Genomic DNA, 21986 nt, shown 5'->3' on the forward strand with positions numbered 1-21986 from the left:
ATCATTAAGAAAAGAAGTTAAGTGTCTTTGAAAGTATTGGAAGAAAAACTGATAACATTTCTTGTAACAAGATTACCTCTTTATGCCACTTTTTTCAAGTCTATCTTGGACTTGCAGTTTTTAAAAATTTTAAATTACCACCATATTTGGTATTAAACAATCTGTGTGAAGCATCAAATCTGTCAGCCACACAAAGCCACATAACTACGATCAAGCGCTCGAAAGCTTTTCTCTCTCATCAACAGGCTATGGTCCAATAAAATATATTACTTCACCCACCTGGTCTTGCCACTATCCTGGGACCAACATGGCTAGAACAATGCTGCTTATGACTAGTAAAGCATTGTACTGATTGGTTTTAATTGCTACGGTCATATTAATATCTTTAAAAACAATTAAGTCCACCATATACCTACCAACAGAGCCTCCTGTTGACAGCTGGCAGAACTCAAACAGTCCATCAAACACAGGACAATCTTCTCCAACATTAACTGTGTAAGAAAAAGTGTTGTTAGTTTTCAAGTGCATATTCCTAATATGTGCACAGGTATTACAAACATATGTTACTCAAAACACTCAAATGTAACCAGTAGTATGGTTATAGTTCAAGTTCAGCTGACATTTTCATTGCATTCCATGTTTTTGGCAATTTAGTGATTCAACTGTTCAAAGTTACATTGTACTGAAACTTGACATTTTCAGCATATAGATATACGTTTAGGGACCATAGGAGCTTGTAGATGAATGAACCTGAACTGTTGCTTAAGGTATTTAAAATTTTCCACACAAGTCAGACGGAGTAATCTTTTTTACAACTAGGAAGAGCTTTGACTAAATATATGTACAATTACAACAGTTTTGCAATCCAATGTAATATACCCTCTTTGCACAGAATCATAAATGACACCTTCAAATATTGTAGTTTATTTTTTGAACAATTTTATAGGCACTTATGTGATGTGCCTATTATTTCCCTCAAATTAATTCTTAATCTTAGCTAACTTCCCTCCAGCTAATAAAGGCCAATTCTAATATTCAGCTCACTCTTCTTTTCACCCAGTACTTTTTACTTTTCCCACTCATTTCTGTGATGCTTCTTCGAAGGCAGGGGAAGTAACACTTCTCTATTCCAGTGGTTCTCAAACTTTTTTCCCCCCACAGACCACTTGAAAATTGCTGAGGGTCTTGGTGGACCACTTAATGATCTTTCCAAATGTTGTTTGTACTGTTAGCTAACTATTGTAAAACACTTTGGATAAAAGCGCTATATATTAAAAAAAACCCTTAATAATAAACTAGGTTTTTTTGTTCTACAAATAAAAGCACACAACTCATATTTTAGTATCACTAGTCTTACCTTTGTTGCGATGGATGTTCCCTCTCTCCCAGGCCACGGCAGCCCCTGAGCTGGGGCTGGGAAGGAGGGGGATCTCTCCCTCTCTCCCCTGCCACAGCAGCCACAGAGCTGAGGCTGGGAAAGCAGTCAGTCTCTCCCCGGCAGCCACAGCCCTGGAGCTGGGGAAAATTGCCTCTTTCTCTGGCCGCCGCAGCCCTGCATGTCCCAAATTCCTCCCCCCGCCCCGTTCTCACCCCACTGCCCCCTTCCACCTACCCCCTAATCCCCCCAAGGCCACCACCTCACCTTACATGTGCATCTTCTCCAGTGTCCAGGCACCTAATTAGTGGAGCCACACCTGCGCGGCTCCACTAATTAGATAGGCGGAGCTTCATTCTCTTGTGTGCAGCCACCCAGGTGTGCACTTTAGAGGCAACTATCCGCAGGCCACCTGAATGGAGCTTGTGGACCATAGTTTGAGAACCTCTGCTCTATTTATAAAGCTCTTATCTTAGAATGTGTTTTAATTTTTACAAGCAACTAAGAACCGACAACTGTTAGAAGTGAAATTTGACCAAGTACAATGAACCTACACATAGCACCTACCTCCCACTTAAGTTCTCAGAATGGGGTGTATTGTATTGGGGAGAATTTGACCCCATACTAATAACTGTATACTCGAAGAGCATTTGGTGTTCTGAGTAATCTTGAGACAAAAACTAGAAGCTCTTTATAGACTGACGTAAAGGAGAAACAATGCCATGAACCCATTGTTAAATATTTAGACAACCAATGCATGTTCACACTTTATATATATGAAGTACTTAACAATCCAGTACATGAATAAATAATGTAGACGTAGTCCAATTTGGAGACTTACATCTCTGCATCTGCTTGCTATATTCAGACATATTGTCTGGCCTTATTGATCGAAGAAATTTGATGTATTCGTCACTGTGGTACTTGGTCATTTCTTCAGCTGTAGCTTTATGGGGTCGCTGTAAACAAGAAAGTAAAATTAATTTTACTCTAACAAAAAATAATATTGCAACAAATGTTAGTTTTTAACAAATCAGATTAAACCAGAGATAAAATTCATGCAACCAATCTGAACTACCTTAAAGGTATTATAAACAGACACTGGAAAAACTCTGTACCCTAAGCATATTTGGATAGAGAGTAAAAGTAGCTACAACTCCATTAATAAAATTTAACATGCAAAATATTTTTATAGTGCAGCCTCCATTATGTTTTGCCAATTGTGCTGACATAATTAATGATGGCAGAAATATTATATATTACCCTGAAACAAAAATGTTAAAAAAAACCCCAAAACAAAAAAAAACAACCCACCCTCCCCACAGGGGCCTAACCCTGCTTTTCTGCCACATATGGGTAGCAAGCAGTGGCTCCTGTGTAAGTTGAAAAGTTCTGCTTCATTTTAAGTTGTCAAAGACTGGGGGGAAAGAACGAAGATTAATTAACGTTTCCCAAATAGAAGAGGAAAATATCAGCTTCTAGAAATAATTCCTCACATGTAATGGGGGGAAAAAAAAGGTTTAAAATTGCTGTATCTTTTAAAAGTAATTTAAACATTTTCAGTGTCCAGACTGCTGCTTATACTCACATAAATTTCCATTTTTCTGTACAAGCCATAATTTAGCAACAAGTTGTGAGTCATACGGATCCTATGGGGTTTCATGGGATGGCCCTGCCCATAATAATAGTTTCCAATATCACCTATAAATGATAAACAATTATATTTAATATTATAAGATACAACTTTTCACAGCATTCCCATCCCCCATATTTATTTGTTAATTATTTCTTCTAGTTGCAGACCTGCATACAGGGATAGACATAAAAGGGTTAATTTTTAAAATTTCTCCAGCCAGGTTTGGGAGGAGTCACTGTTTATGAGGTGTGATCAGGATCTTTAATTATATTGTCAAAACTACTGTTTAACACAGAGGTTTCACAGCATGACATGCAGAACAGCTGGGTAGCCACATGATGTTACTGGGTCCACTGGGGGGCACCAGAAAATGGATATGGAGCTTTCATCAGGGGCATTGTTCCATTAAAGGGTCTGCCTCCTCCCAGAAGCAGCTACTCCCAAAACAACTGCCAAGGAAACCCATCAAAGGCAGCTGCCACTTGAGAGACCCACCACCTCTCCAAATAGGCTTCTATGGTGGCAACTATCTAGTAGCTACTCGTGCTGTCAAAGAAACTGCTAGTGAAGAGACCACCACCAATACTGCCAAGGCCAGCAGCCAGAGGAACCCTCAGAGAACCAGCCATTGGAGGCAGTCAAAGGCAACCAGGTAGATAAAAATCAGATTGGGGGGGGGGGGGGGCCGACATTTTTTATTCTGTTTAAATTAAGTTTTTCTTTAAAAAATAAGCCTGCTTAAATTTAAATCTGAATTTAATACAAAATATATTAAGGCTTTATCATATAATCTCTTAAACATACTGAATCCACAAGCCTATCAAAAACTTTTGAGTTAAAGGTTGCTTTTCTATATAAAGAAGGAATCAGGGGAAACTAACTTTTGAGCTCAAGCTTTATAAATATGGCATAATAGGCCATGTACTGTATTAAGGGCTTGTTATGTTTAATAACATTTCTATGTTGTTTTGTGTGTTTAACTGAATTCCAGTTAACATCCAATGCAGCTTGACACAAATTATGAGCAAAAAATTATTTCATAAACAAGCAATACATCATTCACCATGTTCTAACATACTAAAATGTACAATATGAATCTGAAAATATTAAAGATATATAATTGCTTAAATAAATGTATATTGCAGTAGTGTACCCTCTTGGGTAGCAAAAAGATGTACCAAAATCTAGTGTAAAGGCTCTATTTCGCTGTAAATGAACATGTTTTAATGGTCATACCAATCAATAAGAACATACATTTCTTTAGACAATACTGAAAAACAAATGGAAAAGTTGATTAAAATCAATTACTTAAACCTAGGATTTCTACTTGGTGATTTAAATCAATCCACCCCAAAAAGAACCAAGGAAACTACTTCAGAAGCAGAAGGAGAAAGGAAGCTGGAGCCAGAAACCCTCAAGTGACAGAGGTGTGTCGGAAGAGAAGGTGGCTACAGCTGGGGACTGAAGCAGAATGGGAAGACACTAACAGGCCTAAACGGAGGAATAAGATAACGGGAGACAGAAAACCTTGAAGAGGACTAAGAAGTGGACTCCACTGGTGATTTAGTCTTCCTATTATGACAGGTTTCAGAGTAACAGCCGTGTTAGTCTGTATTCGCAAAAAGAAAAGGAGTACTTGTGGCACCTTAGAGACTAACCAATTTATTTGAGCATAAGCTTTCATGAGCTACAGATCATCTGATGAAGTGAGCTGTAGCTCACGAAAGCTTATGCTCAAATAAATTGGTTAGTCTCTAAGGTGCCACAAGTACTCCTTTTCTTCTTCCTATTATGTTACTGTCTGAAACAAGAAGGGAGGTGGATCTAAAAGGCACCCTTTTAATTGCCAGATGACTCGCAGTTCCTGAGAACTCCAAATTTAAGCTTTGTTAAAGTTGTTTTCTTTTCAACCAAGCTTCTTGCTAGCAGAAGGCAATAAACCTGACAGTTCTGCAGTAACTAATTTTCTGTATAACCTATTTTTGTTTCATGTTTTCTAGAATATTTTTGCCCGGTCCATTGTGTAAAATAAATGCAATGCCTATAACCTTGGATTCCATTTTATTTTGAGGCTTTTGATTCTCAGTGACAGAACATATTACCAGCAGGAGAGTGAGTTTGTGTGTGGGGGGGTGGAGGGTGAGAAAACCTGGATTTGTGCTGGAAATGGCCCAACTTGATGATCACTTTAGATAAGCTATTACCAGCAGGACAGTGGGGTGGGAGGAGGTATTGTTTCATGATCTCTGTGTGTATATAAAGTCTGCTGCAGTTTCCACGGTATGCATCCGATGAAGTGAGCTGTAGCTCACAAAAGCTCATGCTCAAATAAATTGGTTAGTCTCTAAGGTGCCACAAGTATTCCTTTTCTTTTTGCGAATACAGACTAACACGGCTGTTACTCTGAAACAGAACATAGAGCAAATGTTACAAATGTTATAAACTAGTTTTGATCTAATTTATTCAGTCCTTATGTCTAGGGAGTCCCTTTGTCAAATATTTAAGACAACCTTAAGTGAATAGCCTTAGGGTGCCAATTAGAAGTTTCAGAGTGCATCCTAAAAATCATTCCTGAAAAGACAAGAGATAGAGGTATTTGAGAAAAAAAGTTGGTCACAAAGTGCCCATTAGGATGCATATTTTACATATGGTTCGTTTCATTCAGAAACATTCCCCTGCACATTGCTCATTTTTTCAGAATCTTATTTCTTTAAAAAAAAAAGTAAAACGAATGTTTTTATTCTCTCTAATGTCTTATTTCATCTTCAGAATCAAGCTTCCTTTAGACTTCTCAGCTGTACAAACTTTTGCCTTAATATTAGCAGCTCACTGACTGGATAGGACTACCCTTTGTGTTACCACCTTCCTTTATTTCAATACACAGATCAGCTTTTGATAATATAAGCATACTATTTCTACTCAGGCAACTAGGGCATTACATAAAATTAACAGAGTTTTTATTCAAGTTTAGTGGATAAAGAAAAGTTACATAATCTCTTTAGTCCTTAAGAGAATTATCTATCTAGATCGTTATATGAAGGTCACCACCTTCGTTCTGACAGCATATCAGACTAACACTGGACAGAGGTTAAGATTAGTAATTTTCCCACTTTCATATTTCACAGGCCACTTTGTAAGAAAGAATCCCATGGACCCGTCTCCCCTCTCAAAACTTTCTGTACTGTGGACCATCGATTCGTCAACCATTTTTAGACCACTGACTAAATTCAAATGTAATTGTTATTAGTAGGCACTCTATTACGTGTATTTTTAGTTCTCATATGTTGTCATTTAGCACAAAAAAAAGGTATGCCACTTCATTATCAGGGACAAGAAACCTATTTGACGGTCCACAGGCATTTTTTTTTTTTTTTTTTTTGGCAAGAGTAGGTGAAGACTGGGTGGAAAACTATTCACACTTAACCTGAAAAAGAGTTGGCTTGTCTCTTGTGAAACTGTTGCCAGTTGTGAACCTTAGAAAGTAACCAGTAGGAGCAACTGCAAAAGCAATAACAATCCACAGTGGAGAATAGCTTGCTTCCAATGGCAGTTTGAGCACTTGCAGACTACAGACCATGGCAGGGCATAGAGAAAATTCTAATCTTGGACGTAACTGCATTATAAACCATATATTGCATACCAGGTGACAGCCAAGACTTTGAATTTTTACCAAAGAAAAGAGCCACTGCAACTAAGGAGTACCAAAATAACAAGCTCTGACTAACCCACTAAGGCACGTTCTGTGCCAGGTCAGTGCTCCAGTGGCTCCCAGCCAGCCCCCAGGTAAAGAACATCCCCACAGTTGATAGGTTACAAACTCAGATATTATTGTGGTTAGGTCCGTATTGGAGACAGGAATAGTTTTCAGGAAATTGTACCAAACTGGCATTACTTTCTTGGTGTCCATGAGCAAAGATGAATAGAGTAAAAACCTCAGATTAAACTAACTTGAACAGACAAGCATTTTAATGAGCCAAATTTATCTACTCTGAAAAAAGTGCATCATTTCGGTTTTACTCTGATATAGCTTGACCCAGGTTGTTTTTGCTCAAGTCCTAATATTCTAATATTAAAGACCCAACCCAACACTCTGAAATCAATAGAAAGACTCACTGACTTCTGCGGGAGTTGGCTCAACCCATAAGGGTACATTCTACACTACAATAAAAGACTGGCAGAATGGCCAGGGCTATCCTGGGTCAGCTGACTTGGGCTCATGGGCTTTGACTACAGGGCCATAAAACTGCAGTGTAGATGTTCAGGCTTCGGCTGGAGCCTGGGGTCTGAGATCTTGAAAGAGGGAAGGGTCCCACAGCCCACGCTCTAGTCTGAGCATGACCATCTACACAGCAATTTTATAGTCCCATGAGCCTGAATCAACTGACCCCGGCTCCGAGACTCCATGCTACAGGTTTTTGATTGCAATGTAGGCATACATTAAGTGAACAAGAATCTATTCTGTCTGGGCCTGATGAAGAGGGCACTCTAACCTTGTCTACACTTGCGGTGGTGTGTAGGATACACATATTTACACGTGGCAGTGAAAGGCTCCAGCAGCTTGGAGGCAGCAGGGAAAGACACTGGCAGCTCAATGAAATCTTTCACTGCAATAAGGAAAGGCTCTGGCAGGGGAAGGCAGCAGAACACTACACTATTAAAAATAGCAGCGTAGACACTATTTCTGCACGTAGAGAGTCGTGTACGACATATACCCTAGGGTTCAAACATGTAGAGCACTCTACTTGATTAAGTCATGTCTCATTGTCTACACTGATATTTATACATGAACTAACTGAGCGTGCACTGTCTGTACTCTACATGCCACTGTATGTGTTGATGTACATACAGACAAGTACACAGATATTGGGATGGCTAGATGAACTGCCTAAGTGTGTTACTACCATATTGACCACACAAGCATGTACCATAGGATTACGCTAACAAGAGCCCCCAGGGAAAACAAACAGTTGCACATCACAACCCTATAGGTCGGAGATTGGCAAACTTTGGCACACGGCCCATCAGGGAAATCCTCTGGCAGGCCGTGAGGATTTGCTTACCTGCAGTGTCCGGTGGTTCGGCCGATCGCAGCTCCCACTGGCCGCGGTTCACTGTTCCAGGCCAATGGGGGCTGTGAGAAGCAGCGTGGGCTGAGGGATGTGCTGGCTGCCGCTTCCCGTAGCCCCCACTGGTCTGGAACGGTGAACCGTGGCCAGTAGGAGCTGTAATCGGCCGAACCTGCGGATGCTGCAGGTAAACAAACCGCCCCGGCCCGCCAGTGTATTTCCCTGACGGGCCGCGTGCCAACGGTGCCGATCCCTGCTATAGGTTGTCTGAGAAGACTGAACACAATCAACTTAAAGTAAACCATTCCACTTATACTAGGTCCTACAACTAAGCAGCATATCATAATTAGTGTCAAAGTCTACCAACAACAATGCAATATGATTTTAATAAAAAGTTAGTAACTATAATTATTCCAATGGTAAGAGATCAACCACTGCAATGATATCCAGGCCTGAAGCTTGACTGGGTTATAAGATACTTTAGACAGTAATATGTTGCCGGAGTTGGCTAACACACCTTACCAAATGTTACCATATTTGGTAATTAGGCAAGTGTGCTCCAGAGCAATATATGCTGCCGAAAGTATAGGTGGAAGACCCACGCTGGTAAGCATTTAGTTTTATGAAACTACTGCTGAACCACTAAATCATAAGGCTTTGCGCCAGGAATACAGTCTGGTACTTAAGGAGCCAAATAATTGCACAATAAAGCCTTTGAATAGTATATTTTCTCCAGGTGTTAAAAGAAATGCATTTTGGAATGTTATTTATGCTTAATAAAAAGAGTTTACATTTCCTACCAATCTTCTAACTTAACATCATAATTTCGGAAATGAGTAGGGTATTGTTTAAAATAGAGACTGAATTACTGATTTTTCTCCTCAAAAGGTTAATGGATAGAGAGACAAACAGAATTAAAAGCATTCCATGTCATTGAGTAAAATTAAGTATTTTTACTCAGTCCACCTAATTTTTTTTAAAAGCCTCTGTAACAAACAACTTTTAAATATATTTTCAGTGTTCAAGTCCTTCTGAGAAGGATGTGTTTAAGAAAGCGGAGATATTTCAGAAATGCACAACACCACGGCAAGCAGAAATACCTTTTTGAGCACACATCTCCCTTCATGAAACTTAGGGCTTGGCTACACTTGCGAGTTAAAGCGCATTAAAGCGGTCCCAGGCGCCCTAACTCATAACGCATCCACACTGGCAAGGCACAGAGAGAGCCCGGACTCCGCAGCTGGAGCGCTCCTGGTAATCCACCTTGATGAGAAGCATAACGCTTGATGTGGCCTGGCTGGAGCGCCGCGGCGCCAGTGTGGATGCCCTGCTCTGTTAATGATCTCTGATCAGCCTCCAGAAGTGTCCCACAATGCCTGTTCTAGCAACTCTGGTCATCACTTTGAAGTCTATTGCCCTGCCGTCAGGTGATCAACTGTCAGACCCGCCCTTTAAATTCTCTGGAAATTTTGAAAATCCACTTCCTGTTTTCTCAGCCAGGCATGGAGTGCTCTCAGCGAATCTTTCCAGGTGACCATGCCTCCACGCGCCAGGCGATCCTCAGTATGGAGCAATGGCGAGATGCTGGACCTCAGCGTTAGTGAGGAGGAAGTTGTCCAGTCCCAGCTGTGCTCCAGCCATAGGAATTACGATACCTTTGGGTAGATATCAAGGGACACGACGGAAAGGAGCCATGACCGGGACGCACAGCAGTGCAGGGTTAAAGTGAAGGAGCTGCGGAATGCCTACCATAAAACCCACACGGCAAACTGCCGCTCCAGTGCTGCCCCCGCGACTTGCCATTTCTACAAAGAGCTGGACGCAATACTTGGGGCCGACCCCACCTCCACTCTGAGTACCACCATGGACACTTCAGAGCCCAGTTCAACAAGGCAGGAGAAGGAGGAAAGCAGAAGCGAGGGTGTTGAGGAGGAGGGCGACAGCCTGACATATCTAGATGCATGTAGCCAGGAGCTGTACTCAAGCTAGGAGGAAGGTAGCTAGTTGCAGCAGCCGGTGCTTCGGGGAGAATAAACACCGGAGGAGGTGCCCGGTAAGTGGCTTTTATTTTGGGAAGGAAGTTGTTCGGTGTGGGCTCTTGAGGTGAAGAGGGTTAGGGCTGCATGCATGCCTAGATACGGAATAGGGCATTGATGTGCTCTCTCCCATGACGGTAATCGGCCTCAGTGATCTCTTCAAATGTCTCATGCAGAAGCTGTGCAATCTGCTTGCGCGGGTTTCTTGGCAGAGCTACTGTGCTCCTTGTCCTTGAAAGGCTAACATGTCTGTGTCACAGTGCCATGAGGCAGTGGGACCACTGCTGCACACAGGCAAGCTACATATGAACCAGGGCGGAAGCCGCATTGTAGTAGAAGACCCTCCCTTCCTTCCCAGGACACCCTCAGCAGCGAGATATCTTCCAGAACAAACTCCTGTGGAAAATGTGGGGACAGTGTTCAGTATAAGGGCCCCCTGCAGCTGTTGGTTCTCCCCAAGGCACAGAACCCTAGAGGACAGTACGGCCGTAAAACAATCAGTCCCCCTTGCTCCTGTGCTTACTCACCATTTTGGGGCTCCTGTGAATTATGTGCGCTTGCTCTGGGATGGGCAAATTCTGCTATTGTGTAGATTGTGCTTGTCTACTTTAAGTACGGCGGAATCATTGCTCCGTCTAGTGTGAACAATGCTGCCTCTGTTAAGTGTTGCATTTTGTCTTTACAGATGCAAACTTGAGATCTCAGCCATCCTTGTTATCACCGGTCGAAAGACTCCAAAGAATTAAGAAGCAGCCACATAGAAGCAAAGAGGACATGCGGCATGAAGTCATGCAGCAGTCCCTTAATGAAAATCAAAAAGCGCAGGAGTGGCAGGAAAGTGAAAGGAGAGTCCGCCAGCAGAATGCAGATTGCCAGCACCAAAGCACAGAGAGGCTGCTAAGCATTACGGAGCGCCAAACGGACTCGAGACAGGCGCTCGTAGCAATGCAGGTGGAGCACTACCGTGCCCCCCCGCAGCCCTTGTCCCAAAACTCTTTCCCTTGTGCCTCCATGTCATCTCCAACCCACTTTCCTCAACATCCGTGTTCTTATCACAACCAGCTGCCAACACCTGTGGCTTCACCACCCAACCCTGCAAACTACGATCCTTACCCACTGCACTCAATCCCCATCACCATGCATTTTAGCTAGCCAGAAGTGCAGCACTTATTGCACAGAACTCCAAACAGGAAGGCGGAGTATGATAACAGGACATATGCAAATCTGTGATTGTACTGTTCCCCTCCCCACCCCCTTGCCCTTCTGTTTCCAAAGCAGTTGTGTTTCTTTTCAATAAATGGATTTTTTTGGCTTTGAAAACATTCTTTATTATTGCATTAAGTAAAAAATACCTTAGCCCAGGAAAGAAACAGACACTGCATGTCAGTGTAGCAAACACAGATTCCTACTAACATTGGAACCACTGCACTTCACTCCTGTGCAGGGCACCAGGCATTATTGGTGGCTTTCAACCTCAAATTGCTCCCACAAGGCATCCCTAATCCTTGCAGCACCGCACTGGACCCACCTAAGAGCCTTGCTCTCTGGCTGTTCAAATTCATCCTCCAGGTATTCAACCTCAGAGGTCCACGCCTGAGTGAATCTTTCACCCTTCCCTTCACAAATGTTACGGAGCGTACAGCACGCGGATATAACCGTGGGGATGTTGTCACTGGCTAGGTCCAGCTTCCCCTACAGATAGCGCAAGGAGCTCTTTCAATGGTCAAGGCTCCCCGTGTAGGGTTTCATGACCCACGGCATGAAAGGGTAAGCAGGGTCTCCAAGGATCACAATGGGCATTTCGACTTTCCCCATGGTGATCTTCTGGTCTGGGAAGAAAGACCCAATTTACAGCTTCCTGAACAGGTCTGTGTTCCAAAAAATGTGTGCGTCATGCATCTTTCTGGACCAGCCTGCATCAGTGAAACGCCCACGGTGATCCACAAGCGCCTGGAGAACCACAGAGAAATAGCCCTTCCGATTAACGTTCTTGGAGGCCTGGTGGGCTGGTGCCAGAATTGGAATATGCGTCCCATCTATCACCCCTCCACAGTTAGAGAAACTCATTTGTGCAAAGCCAGCGACAATGTCATGCACCTTACCCAGAGTCACAGTTCTTCTGAGAAGGATGCAATTAATGACCCTGCAAACTTGCATCAACACGATTCCAACGGTAAACTTTCCCACTCCAAACTGGTTAGTGACCAATCGGTAGCTGTCTGGAGTTGCCAGCTTCCAGATTGCAATAGCCACCTGCTTCTCCACCGGCAGGGCAGCTCTCAATCTTGTGTCCTTGCGCTGCAGAGTGGGGGCGAGCTCATCACAGTCCCATGAAAGTGGCTTTTCTCATCCGAAAGTTCTGCCGCCACTGCTAGTCATCCCAGACTTGCATGACGATGTGATCCCACCACTCAGTGCTTGTTTCCCGAGCCCAAAAGTGGCATTCCACGGTGGTGAGCATGTCCGTGAATGCCACAAGCAAACTCGTGTCATATGTGTTATGCGAGTTGACATCATCGTCGGACTCCTCTCTGTCTGTTTGTAACTTAAGGAGTAACTCGACTGCCATTTGTGACATGCTGGTGAGACCCATCAGCATATTCCTCAGAAGTTCGGGATCCATTCCCGCAGACTGAAAGGGAAGACAGAGCGCGCAGTACAAAAAATGCTGAAAAATGGCGCCAAATCCAGACGGAAGTACAGGGATTGCTGGATGCAAAGCAATGCAACGCGGAGCGTTGGGACAGGACCCAGACTGCCCCGCACCCCCTGTCCCCTTCCCACAAGCCACAGAGCCAGAATGGGAAGAGGTGCTCTGTGGGATAGCTGTCCATAATGCACCATTCCCAGTGCCGCTGCAAGTGCCGAAAATGTGGCCACGCCAGTGCGCTTGCAGCTGACAGTGTGAACACACTGTAGTGCTTTCCCAGGGCTGGTTTAACTCACAGCGCTCTACATCTGCAAGTGTTGCCAAACCCTTTGTCCAGATAAGTATATAAGTTTTCATTTTAAAAGCTTGTCCTGGTATCCTCCATAGATGTATTCATCACATCTATCAACCTTTACTTTAATTTGTAAGGAAGTCTTCCTTTCCAGGGAACTATTTATAATAAATATTATAAAGTCAGTTTAAGCACTTATATGTGAAATGGAAGCAGTTTGCATGTTTGGCTAATAGGAATAGAATGGCATTTTCCTTTTAGAGGTAAAAGAACAGCATTAAAAACTGTAAGAGGACAAATACCTGAGGCCTTACCATGGCATCTAGAACACAGGCATTACATGTATAGCTCCATGCCTGCAGTAAAAGCCAGCTGCATGTACACATTTCAGTGACAAGCGTGGCTACATGTGGCAGCAATGTGGAAGGCAGTGTGGAAAGGCTCCAGAGCAGCGACGAACTGCTCTGGCAGGGGCAGGCAGCAGGACGCTATGCTGATGAAAATAGCAGTGTAGAAATGGGAGCCACTGCTTAGGTGCGTAGAGAGAGTGTAAGGTATTTACCTTAGCCTTTAGACATGCAGGCACTTTACTCACCTAAGGCAGGCCACACAATCTTCATTGCTATTTATATCCATGATAGCTGGGCGTGAAGTGTCTGTACGCTACATGCTGCTGTAAATGTACACATACCTTGATGACTACCCTAAGACTGCATATTCTATCACAGCTACTCCGGTGAATTATGAACATTTGATTTTTGCCAGTGTAGGTGAGTCTCCGGTAATATGGAGAAAACTACAGAGGCGAAGGAAAGAGAGTAAGAAAATCAAGAGGAGAAAAAAAGATAAGTGAAAAAAAATTACGGAGACAGTAAAATGAGAGAATAGACAAAAAATAAGATAGCAATTTCTGGGACAAAGCATAAGGGGCTCAAGGGGAAAATCTACCAGTTTGTCACAAGAGGGTTTCAGCAAAGAAAGACTGGAAGCAATTGCTCTGTAGTCTGTCCAATATCAATTATGTGATTGTCAGGCACTAATAACTGCACCAACGCTGAGATGCTGTTGTGCACAAGAGTTCTTCTAAGCATAAACTGTGACAAACCAAATAGAAATTCAAAATTAAGGTTTGTTTTCTGCCCCTGCATTGTGCTCATGTTATGCTATAAAAATGGAATACAAATGGAGATCAGATGTCCTAGCAATGTTTGGGGTTTTTTTGGCTTCTCCCACTTTATCTCCCAGCATTAACTGAAATTAAAATATTTCAAACTTACAAAGTTACTATATGTATATTGCCACATTCTGATCTCTGAAGTATTTACTTTAAACTGCATATTACACTCGTCTTCTACAACGTTCTCTTTGCAGTAGAGATGGTCCTGAATTTAAAAGAACAGTTAGCAAGAACTAACAGGTGTGCACAGGTTTTGGAGGCTTTTTTAGATTAGCACTTACAGCGAAAGAAAGGGTTAAATACCCACAGCTCCCCATTAAATTCAATGGGATCTACTATTGTTAACTATAAAAAAAATTAAGCTTTAAAAAATTTAGCTTGCGTATTCAGTAGCTACAAGCAAGCTTACAAGGCAGCCAAATGCCTGTAGAAGCACTTCAATAGGCTGCATCTTTAGTAAGCGCTTTTACAAAAGTAGCATAAAGTTTCTCAAGTCAGTTCAGTAACAAGTACAATTAAGAAGTCAGTCTTACACTAGTAGGATCAGAGCCAAAGAGTATACCACATTTTGTAAATTAAGCTATATATAAAAAAAGTTACGTATGCACATGACAGCTTGGCCACCACATTACTATAACATACTTCAAAAGCTTTACACTTGAAGTAACTGTGTATCTATTTCTAGTCTGTTTTTTCCAAGTGATAATTTACTCCCACACATTCAATTCTATGTGAAAATTCTATGCTTTCTAGTAAAGTCATTACAAATGTATCTACAAAGCAGTGGACAAATTCATGATGCAGAATGTTTGGAAAGGTAGTCAGCCAATCGTAGGATCACAGAATCATAGAATATCAGAGTTGGAAGGGACCTCAGGAGGTCATCTCGTCCAACCCCCTGCTCAAAGCAGGGCCAATCCCCAATTTTTGCCCCCGATCCCTAAATGGCCCCCTCAAGGATTAAACTCACAATCCTGGGTTTAGCAGGCCAATGCTCAAACCACTGAGCTACCGCTGCCCCCCTGCACATTCACTTCAGTTTTTTCTATTAGTTGTGTCTCCAAAGATTTTTCTTAGCTTGTCTTAAGCTTGTCAGCATAGTCACAACTACATTCGAAGACCAGCCTAACACCATTACAGGAACACAGCATGGAGGCTGATGTATGGGGTTTCCAGACTATTAGGCACAGGGCTTGGAAACACATATGAAATAGTTTTCAGTTTTAGAATACTTTACATACACACATAACATGCTGAACTGTGGCTGATTTATATTACAAATGTTACCGTATTTAAACGGCATTTGAGCACAGTAGTGCCCTGCCCATAATTCAAACGGGTTTAGTCTTGCCGACATGGAACATGTTCCTGCCTAGATCTCTACAATATCAGTGCAGAAGGGACCTTTTAAACATCCATATTAAATTGTGCAGGATACATATAAGAAAATCTAAAAATACTTGCAATATGTTTGCCTACAATATATCAATGACCTGTAAGAAAACAAAATCATCTCTGATAAAGTTTGAAACTGACACAAGAATTGAGGAGGGTGGTAAACAGTAAAGAGGACAGGTCACTGACAGAGACATTGGATTGGGAGGCAAGCCAATAATGTATGTTTTAATATGGATAAATGTAAATCTAAGTATGGCATATATTCCTTGTTCCTGAGCGTATACAAGATGGGCGACTATTTTGGGAAGCAGTGACTCTGAACATTTTGTGGGAATACTCAGCTGAATGTGCACTCCTAGTGCAACTCTATGGCCAAAAGGGCTAACACAAGTAGGATTAGAAAGCTTATTTTACTCTTCTATTTGGCACTGGTGTGACAGCTGGAGTACTGCATCCAGTTCTGATGTCTACTTTTCAGGAAGGATGTTAATAAATTGGAGAGGGTTCAGAGCAGAGCCATCATTGTAGGATTAGAAAACATACCATACCTACAGTAAGAGACTCAATTAGCTCAATTTATCTAGGTTAACAAAGAGAAGGTTAAAGGTTGACTTCATTATAGTCTATAGGTACCTACATGGGGAACAAATATGCTAAATGGCTCTTCAATCTAGCAAAGATATAACAAGATCCAATGGCTGGAAGTTGAAGTTAGATAAATTAAAAAAAAAAAAAAAAGTAAGATGTGAATTTTTAACAGTAAGGGTAATTAACCATTCAAGAAATATATGTCTGCTGATGATGTTTTAAAGCAAGTCACACCAGTGAACTGGTGGAAGTCACTTAAGCACTTGGATTCAGAGACTGTTGAAGTGATAATCTCACTTTTAACAGCAGTAGCTTCTTCTGCCAGGGTAGAAACAATATTTTCTTCCTTTGGACTAATTCATGCCAAATTGAGAAATCGTTTGGGACCTGAAAAAACAGGAAAGCTGGTTTTTCTTTTCCAGATTATGAACAAACAGGAAAATGAAAGTGAAGACGACTGAGTTAGCTGCAGAGGCCAATATTTTAAGTTTCTCATGTTGACCTGACTGACATAGTGGATTTAATTTTTGTTTTGCTAATATTTTAGTTAAAAACAAAATAAAAATCAGGTTTGATTTTAAAAACATTGAATCTTTAACTAAATTCAAAAATTCATATGCTTTGTTATAATATTATATGTTTACTGTTGAAGAAAGAAATCCAGAATACATAATGTTTAGTTAAATAAAACAATTTAAATGTCTGTCTGGTGATGATCTCCTCCTAATACAGCATGGCAAGAAAATCCTCCAAATATTAATGATTAACCTGTTGAATTTGAGATAGTTCACCTCCCAATGACTTCATAAATATCTTCTTCAATTACCTTTGAAATAAATAAGTAAATAAAATTACCAATCATTCATTTTCTGATAGAGCTGTAAAAGTAATCTGAAAAGTTTTCAAAATAAATCACTTCAAAAATGTATAGCGTGTACCTTCTAAAAATGAAACCTATATCCGAGTTATGAAGAATATAATGTATTAAGGTTATAAAAACCAACAAGAATACACTTCTAGGTAGAAATCCATGATTAAATTGAGTCTTCCTGACTAGTGATTTAAATCAAATTCACGCTGATCAAAACTGGATGTTTTTCTAAACTATTCTCTAGGAATTATTTTGGGGAAGTTCTAGGACCTGGATTATTCAGGTCAGACAGCATGATCACCATGGTCCCTTCTTACCTTGTAGTCTATGAATCTACTCATCAGCTGCAACTGGGCTAGTTACAGTATTGTTCGAAAACTGTACAGTATGGTTCTACAAAACTGTGCTTAACCACTTTAATAGCTCATTGTATCTAAGCACTATTCTAGTCAACGTGAACAAGGAAGGACCTAAGAGACATTTGTAAACCAAAATACTACTTTAATATACTATATGTCTACATCACACACTAAGCCCAGGCTCTGACTCAGGTTTGAGCCCTACACCTCCCTTCCCTCCACACACAAATCAGTCTGACTCAGGTCAGCAAGCACTCAGGACCATGCTGGAGTGAGTCAGAGCCCAAGTGTCAGAGTGTTTTCAGTGTGAATGTAGCTGAAGCCTCAGAACCAAGTCTGAAGGTCTGCATAGGGCAGTATAGACACGTTAGCATGGCCGTGAGATCCAGGTCCAGCAACTGTCAGTCCAGGTTTACAATATAATGGATATACCTAAACACAGGCTTGGGAACATTGAACAAAAATAAGTCCCACAGTCCTGAGTTTACAATGCAGTGTGAATATACCCTTAAAGCCGACACATTCCAATTCTGAAGGCTGGCAATAGAATGCATTTAATCTAAAAATAACCTCATGGGTTCATGTGTTTATCTCAGCATTTCTATATCATACTTGCTCAGTTCAAGTAAAATAATGCTCCCTTCACTGCAGTTAGCTTATGATTTGAAAGTGAAGCTAGGGTTCTTTCTAGCTCAACACATCACCACCAGCAATAAAAATTCTGCAACATGGACTTCATTAACAACTCTGTTACAAGCATAAGCATGAGTAAAATCAAGCTAGTTCTCCCATTGCTGAGTTTTGCGGTACTAACAAGACTTAAAGGTACCAAAACAGTCAATAAGACAAGCAGATGTTAATCTCAATACATGCAGTAAGCAGATTTGCAAAGTGAAATGCTGATTTGATAGAGTAACTTCTCTCTGCCAATAACCATACTAAAATTACTACAAAGTAGGGAAAGTACTAAATTACATCTTAAAACACACTACATTGAATTAGTGTGCCTCTTTTACACGTTTACAATTTTTAGTGTACACTTCTTGACTTCTACATATTTCCAAAGAAACAAAGTGAAAATTGGAATCAAAACTTGAATGAAGGAGTCATGTTTCTCTACAAAAGTCTTTGACACAACAAACAGCAAAGAAATCTTTAATAAACTCCAGCTTGATGTCATCAGCTAGGTGTAAGTTTGCATCCACCCACAGATGTACTTCCATATCTGTTGTAGTATTTCCATATTACAACTTTCATATCATTTAAGGTCGTGAGCCCTTTTCCCTTTACATACAGTAGGAGGAACATTTACAAACCTCTGTGGGTACAACACAGCATGGAAATTAGAAGAAATGCTGAATGAACTGTAAGTGGGTTAGGAACTTTTCCCAGCTATATCAGAAATTAGTTTTGAAATTTTCTCTGATAAGCTTTGCTAATTTCTAAGTACGCAGTTTTGATCTATTACATTTGGAAAGAATGTAAAATAACCATTGACTTTGGCACTTCATTCAATGCTGGTTTCAGGTTTTAAAAAAAAGTCTTCTGAAACATTCTAACCCAGATGAATACTAGGAATATTCGCAAAAAGAAAAGGAGTACTTGTGGCACCTTAGAGACTAACCAAGTCTCTAAGGTGCCACAAGTACTGCTTTTCTTTTTGCGAATACAGACTAACACGGCTGTTACTCTGAAACTATGAATATTGATGAGCACAGCAGACAATGGGAAAGATGCTCTCACACAGCAGGAGAAATGTTAAATAATTAGGAGTCTGAACAGTCATGGAGGAAAATACTGAGTCTCCAACTGACCATAAGAACATCCATTTTCAAGGAAATCTGAGGTGGTTGAGACCAATTTGATCACTAGTTCATCACCCTGCCAACACAGAACTGTTCCTTAACCCAGTGCTTTTTTCATTCTCCTTCCCCATGTAGTTTTTCAGCTGTGTAGGAATCCAAGCAATGGAGCTTACAATTCTTAGGCTACTATTAAAATGCCACAGTATTGCACTCTAGTGAAATGGTCTACTAACCAAGCAGATTTTGCTTTTTCTGATACACTGCACAACCATATACCTACATTTTTAGTTTCAAGACAGGCAAATATAAACAGAAATATCAGTGCAATCTTCCCTTCAGTAAGACTAACAGTGCCTACTCTTCTTCCAGAGAAAAGTCAGATGCCAGTTTCAGCAAAATTCTCCTTAACAGGGGCCTCTTTTCCCCCTTATGCTGAACAAAGAAGCAGAGTGAAGGACAAAGAGAAGGGGGCGGTAACCACACAACTCTGCCTGTCTTGGCAGCATGTTAGAAACCCTGACTAGGCCCCAACAAATCTGCCATTTTTCTGAATAGACAAGGTAGGTGAGGCAATGTCTTTTACTGGACCAACTTCTACTAGTGAGAGAGAGCTTTTGAGCCACACAGAGAACGGCTGTTACTCTGAAACCTTCTTCAGGTCTGGGATTTCTGATCAGCCCATCTACCACAGCAGCAGCACCTCTGGCATCATCCTAGGCTGGAGACTCTGCTCTCCAGATCTCAAATTATGACAATACATGTAATAGGAACGCAAAGCAGTCTCATCACCTTTCTTCACTACCTCTAATAGCAAAATCCCCCATCCATGCCACCCATTCTCAACTGTCAAGAGTAAGACTTATCCCATGCATCTTTATTTATGCAGAAACTTAGCCTCAAACAAGTAATCTGACCAATAACTTTAGCCTCACGCTGCGAGCAGAAAGTCAGCGAGCAAAGGGAACTTTCCTGCTTTGTGTAGAGTGTTTTTCGGGGGGCGGGATGGGAGACAGGGAAGTTTCCACCTTACGGTGTGCTGCAAATACATGAAACGCAATGCAAAGCAACCCAAATTTCAAACATGGCTTAGCTATGTGGTATTGGTCAGATAAGTCACAAGACGTAGTTTGCGCATTTGAGGAGCATCCCCGAGCCAAGATGCGCAGACACGGCCAGCAAACTGTCGTGCACGCCAGTGTGCGTTGCCCCGGCCGGGAGGCTGCCAAAACACAAGGGGCAGCCGCGGCGGTTCATCGCCCTCGGCCACCCGCTTCTCCGCCAGAGACACGGAGGCTCCCCAGCTGCTACGCCAGGCGCTAAGAGCGTCGCCTTGATAACGGGGGCTGCGATCGGCCCCAGCAGCCCGCCGCCGCCCCTAGGCGGGGCCGCCCCCAGCCGCCCAGCCCCAGCCGTGCCTGGAACCAGACACCCCGCTGCCGGGGCCGGGGCGGCGGCGCCGGAGAGCTCCCAGGGGCTGCGATCGAGACGCAGAAGCCCGGGCGCGGGGAACCGGGGAACTCGAGTTCCGCGTCCCTCAGCTCGTGGCCCCGCCGCTGCCCGCCCCCGCCGCTCACCGTCATAGTAATAACAGACTTTCTTCTTGCCGCCGCCCTGACTGTACGCCATGGGGCCGCCGGGAGGCCGAGGCTGAAGCCGGGGCGGGCGGGCGGGAGCCGAGCGAGCGTGAACTCGCGACGCCGGGGGCAGCGGCGGCAGCCACGCAACGACCCGACCATCAACAGCGGGGAAGGGGGACGCGCCCACTCTGCGGCCGAGCCGGGGGGAGGGGGCGACGTACGCGTGCCTCAGCCCCGCGTCCCTCGCTCCATTCGCCCGCCGCCCTCCAGCGCTGGACGCGGAGCGACACCCTCCCACCCCCCACTCTGGCCCGAGCGGGAAGCGGTGGAAGGCGCCCCCGTGACAAAGGAAATGGGTGGGGGGCCCAACCCTCAGCGTTACACAGTGGTACCGCCCGCCCGCCCGCGCGAGGTAGGGGGTGGTGCGCGCTCTCCCCCTCCCCACAATGAGGACAGCCTCTGCTCCGGCGCATGCGCGGAGCATCCTCCCCCCCCCGCCCGTCGGCCTGTATCGCGTCGCGTGCTCCAGGAGGAGGCGGGGGACAGGGGCTGCGCATCCGCCGCCGGCTCCCCGTCCCCGCGGGAAGACGCCAGCCAGCTGCCGCCGCGCTCAGAGCTCTGCAGCCAGCGGCCCTTGGGGGCTGGGCCCCAGCCACCCCCCGGGGTGCAGGTGGCCCCGCGAGACAGAGCTGCTGGAACAATGTGCTGCACGGGCTGGGGTCCAGCTCCCTGCCTAGCCCGCGCTGGCCACCCCTTGAGATCTGGGCTGGCAGCAAAACACAGTCCCGGGACGGGTGTGTCAAGGCCAAACGCCAAAGATTTCAGCCCTGGGCAGGGGGCCTGTAGCCTGAGCTCCACCTCCCAGAGCTGAAGTCTTCGGGCATCGGCTTTGGATCTGGGCTGTGGGGCTTGGGCTTCAGGCCTAGGCCCCAGCAAGTCTAATGCCAGCCTGGTGACCCCATTCAAATGGGGTCATGATCCACTGTGGGGTCGTAAGCCACGGTTTGAGAACGGCTGCACTAGGGATACCCAACGCTTGCTATCTCCAAAACAGCTGTACATGCACCACTGCATTTACTTCAGAGTGATGTGTTGTACAGATTGGTCATTAAGTCTGGCAAAAGGTTTACAGCTGTGCCACAGGCACCGACTTTCC

The 21986-nt window shown here is 43.3% G+C and overlaps 1 protein-coding gene across 1 annotated transcript in view; it reads right to left on the minus strand.

Annotated features, from left to right (window-relative positions):
* The window catches only part of HDAC2 (histone deacetylase 2), a 57618-nt gene extending 36651 nt beyond the window's left edge, over positions 1–20967 (minus strand). The window contains exons 1-4 of the mRNA XM_084623420.1: positions 20828–20967; positions 2964–3076; positions 2217–2334; positions 417–491 (exon numbers count right to left, since the gene is read on the minus strand). Of these exons, the coding sequence (XP_084479546.1) occupies positions 417–491; positions 2217–2334; positions 2964–3076; positions 20828–20879 (358 nt within the window). The 5' untranslated portion in view covers positions 20880–20967. The remainder of the gene's footprint in view (positions 1–416; positions 492–2216; positions 2335–2963; positions 3077–20827) is intronic.
* Between the last annotated feature and the right edge of the window lie 1019 nt (positions 20968–21986).

Source organism: Lepidochelys olivacea (assembly GCF_965140295.1).
Source record: "Lepidochelys olivacea isolate rLepOli2 genome assembly, chromosome: 3".
Lineage (NCBI taxonomy): Eukaryota > Metazoa > Chordata > Testudines > Cheloniidae > Lepidochelys > Lepidochelys olivacea.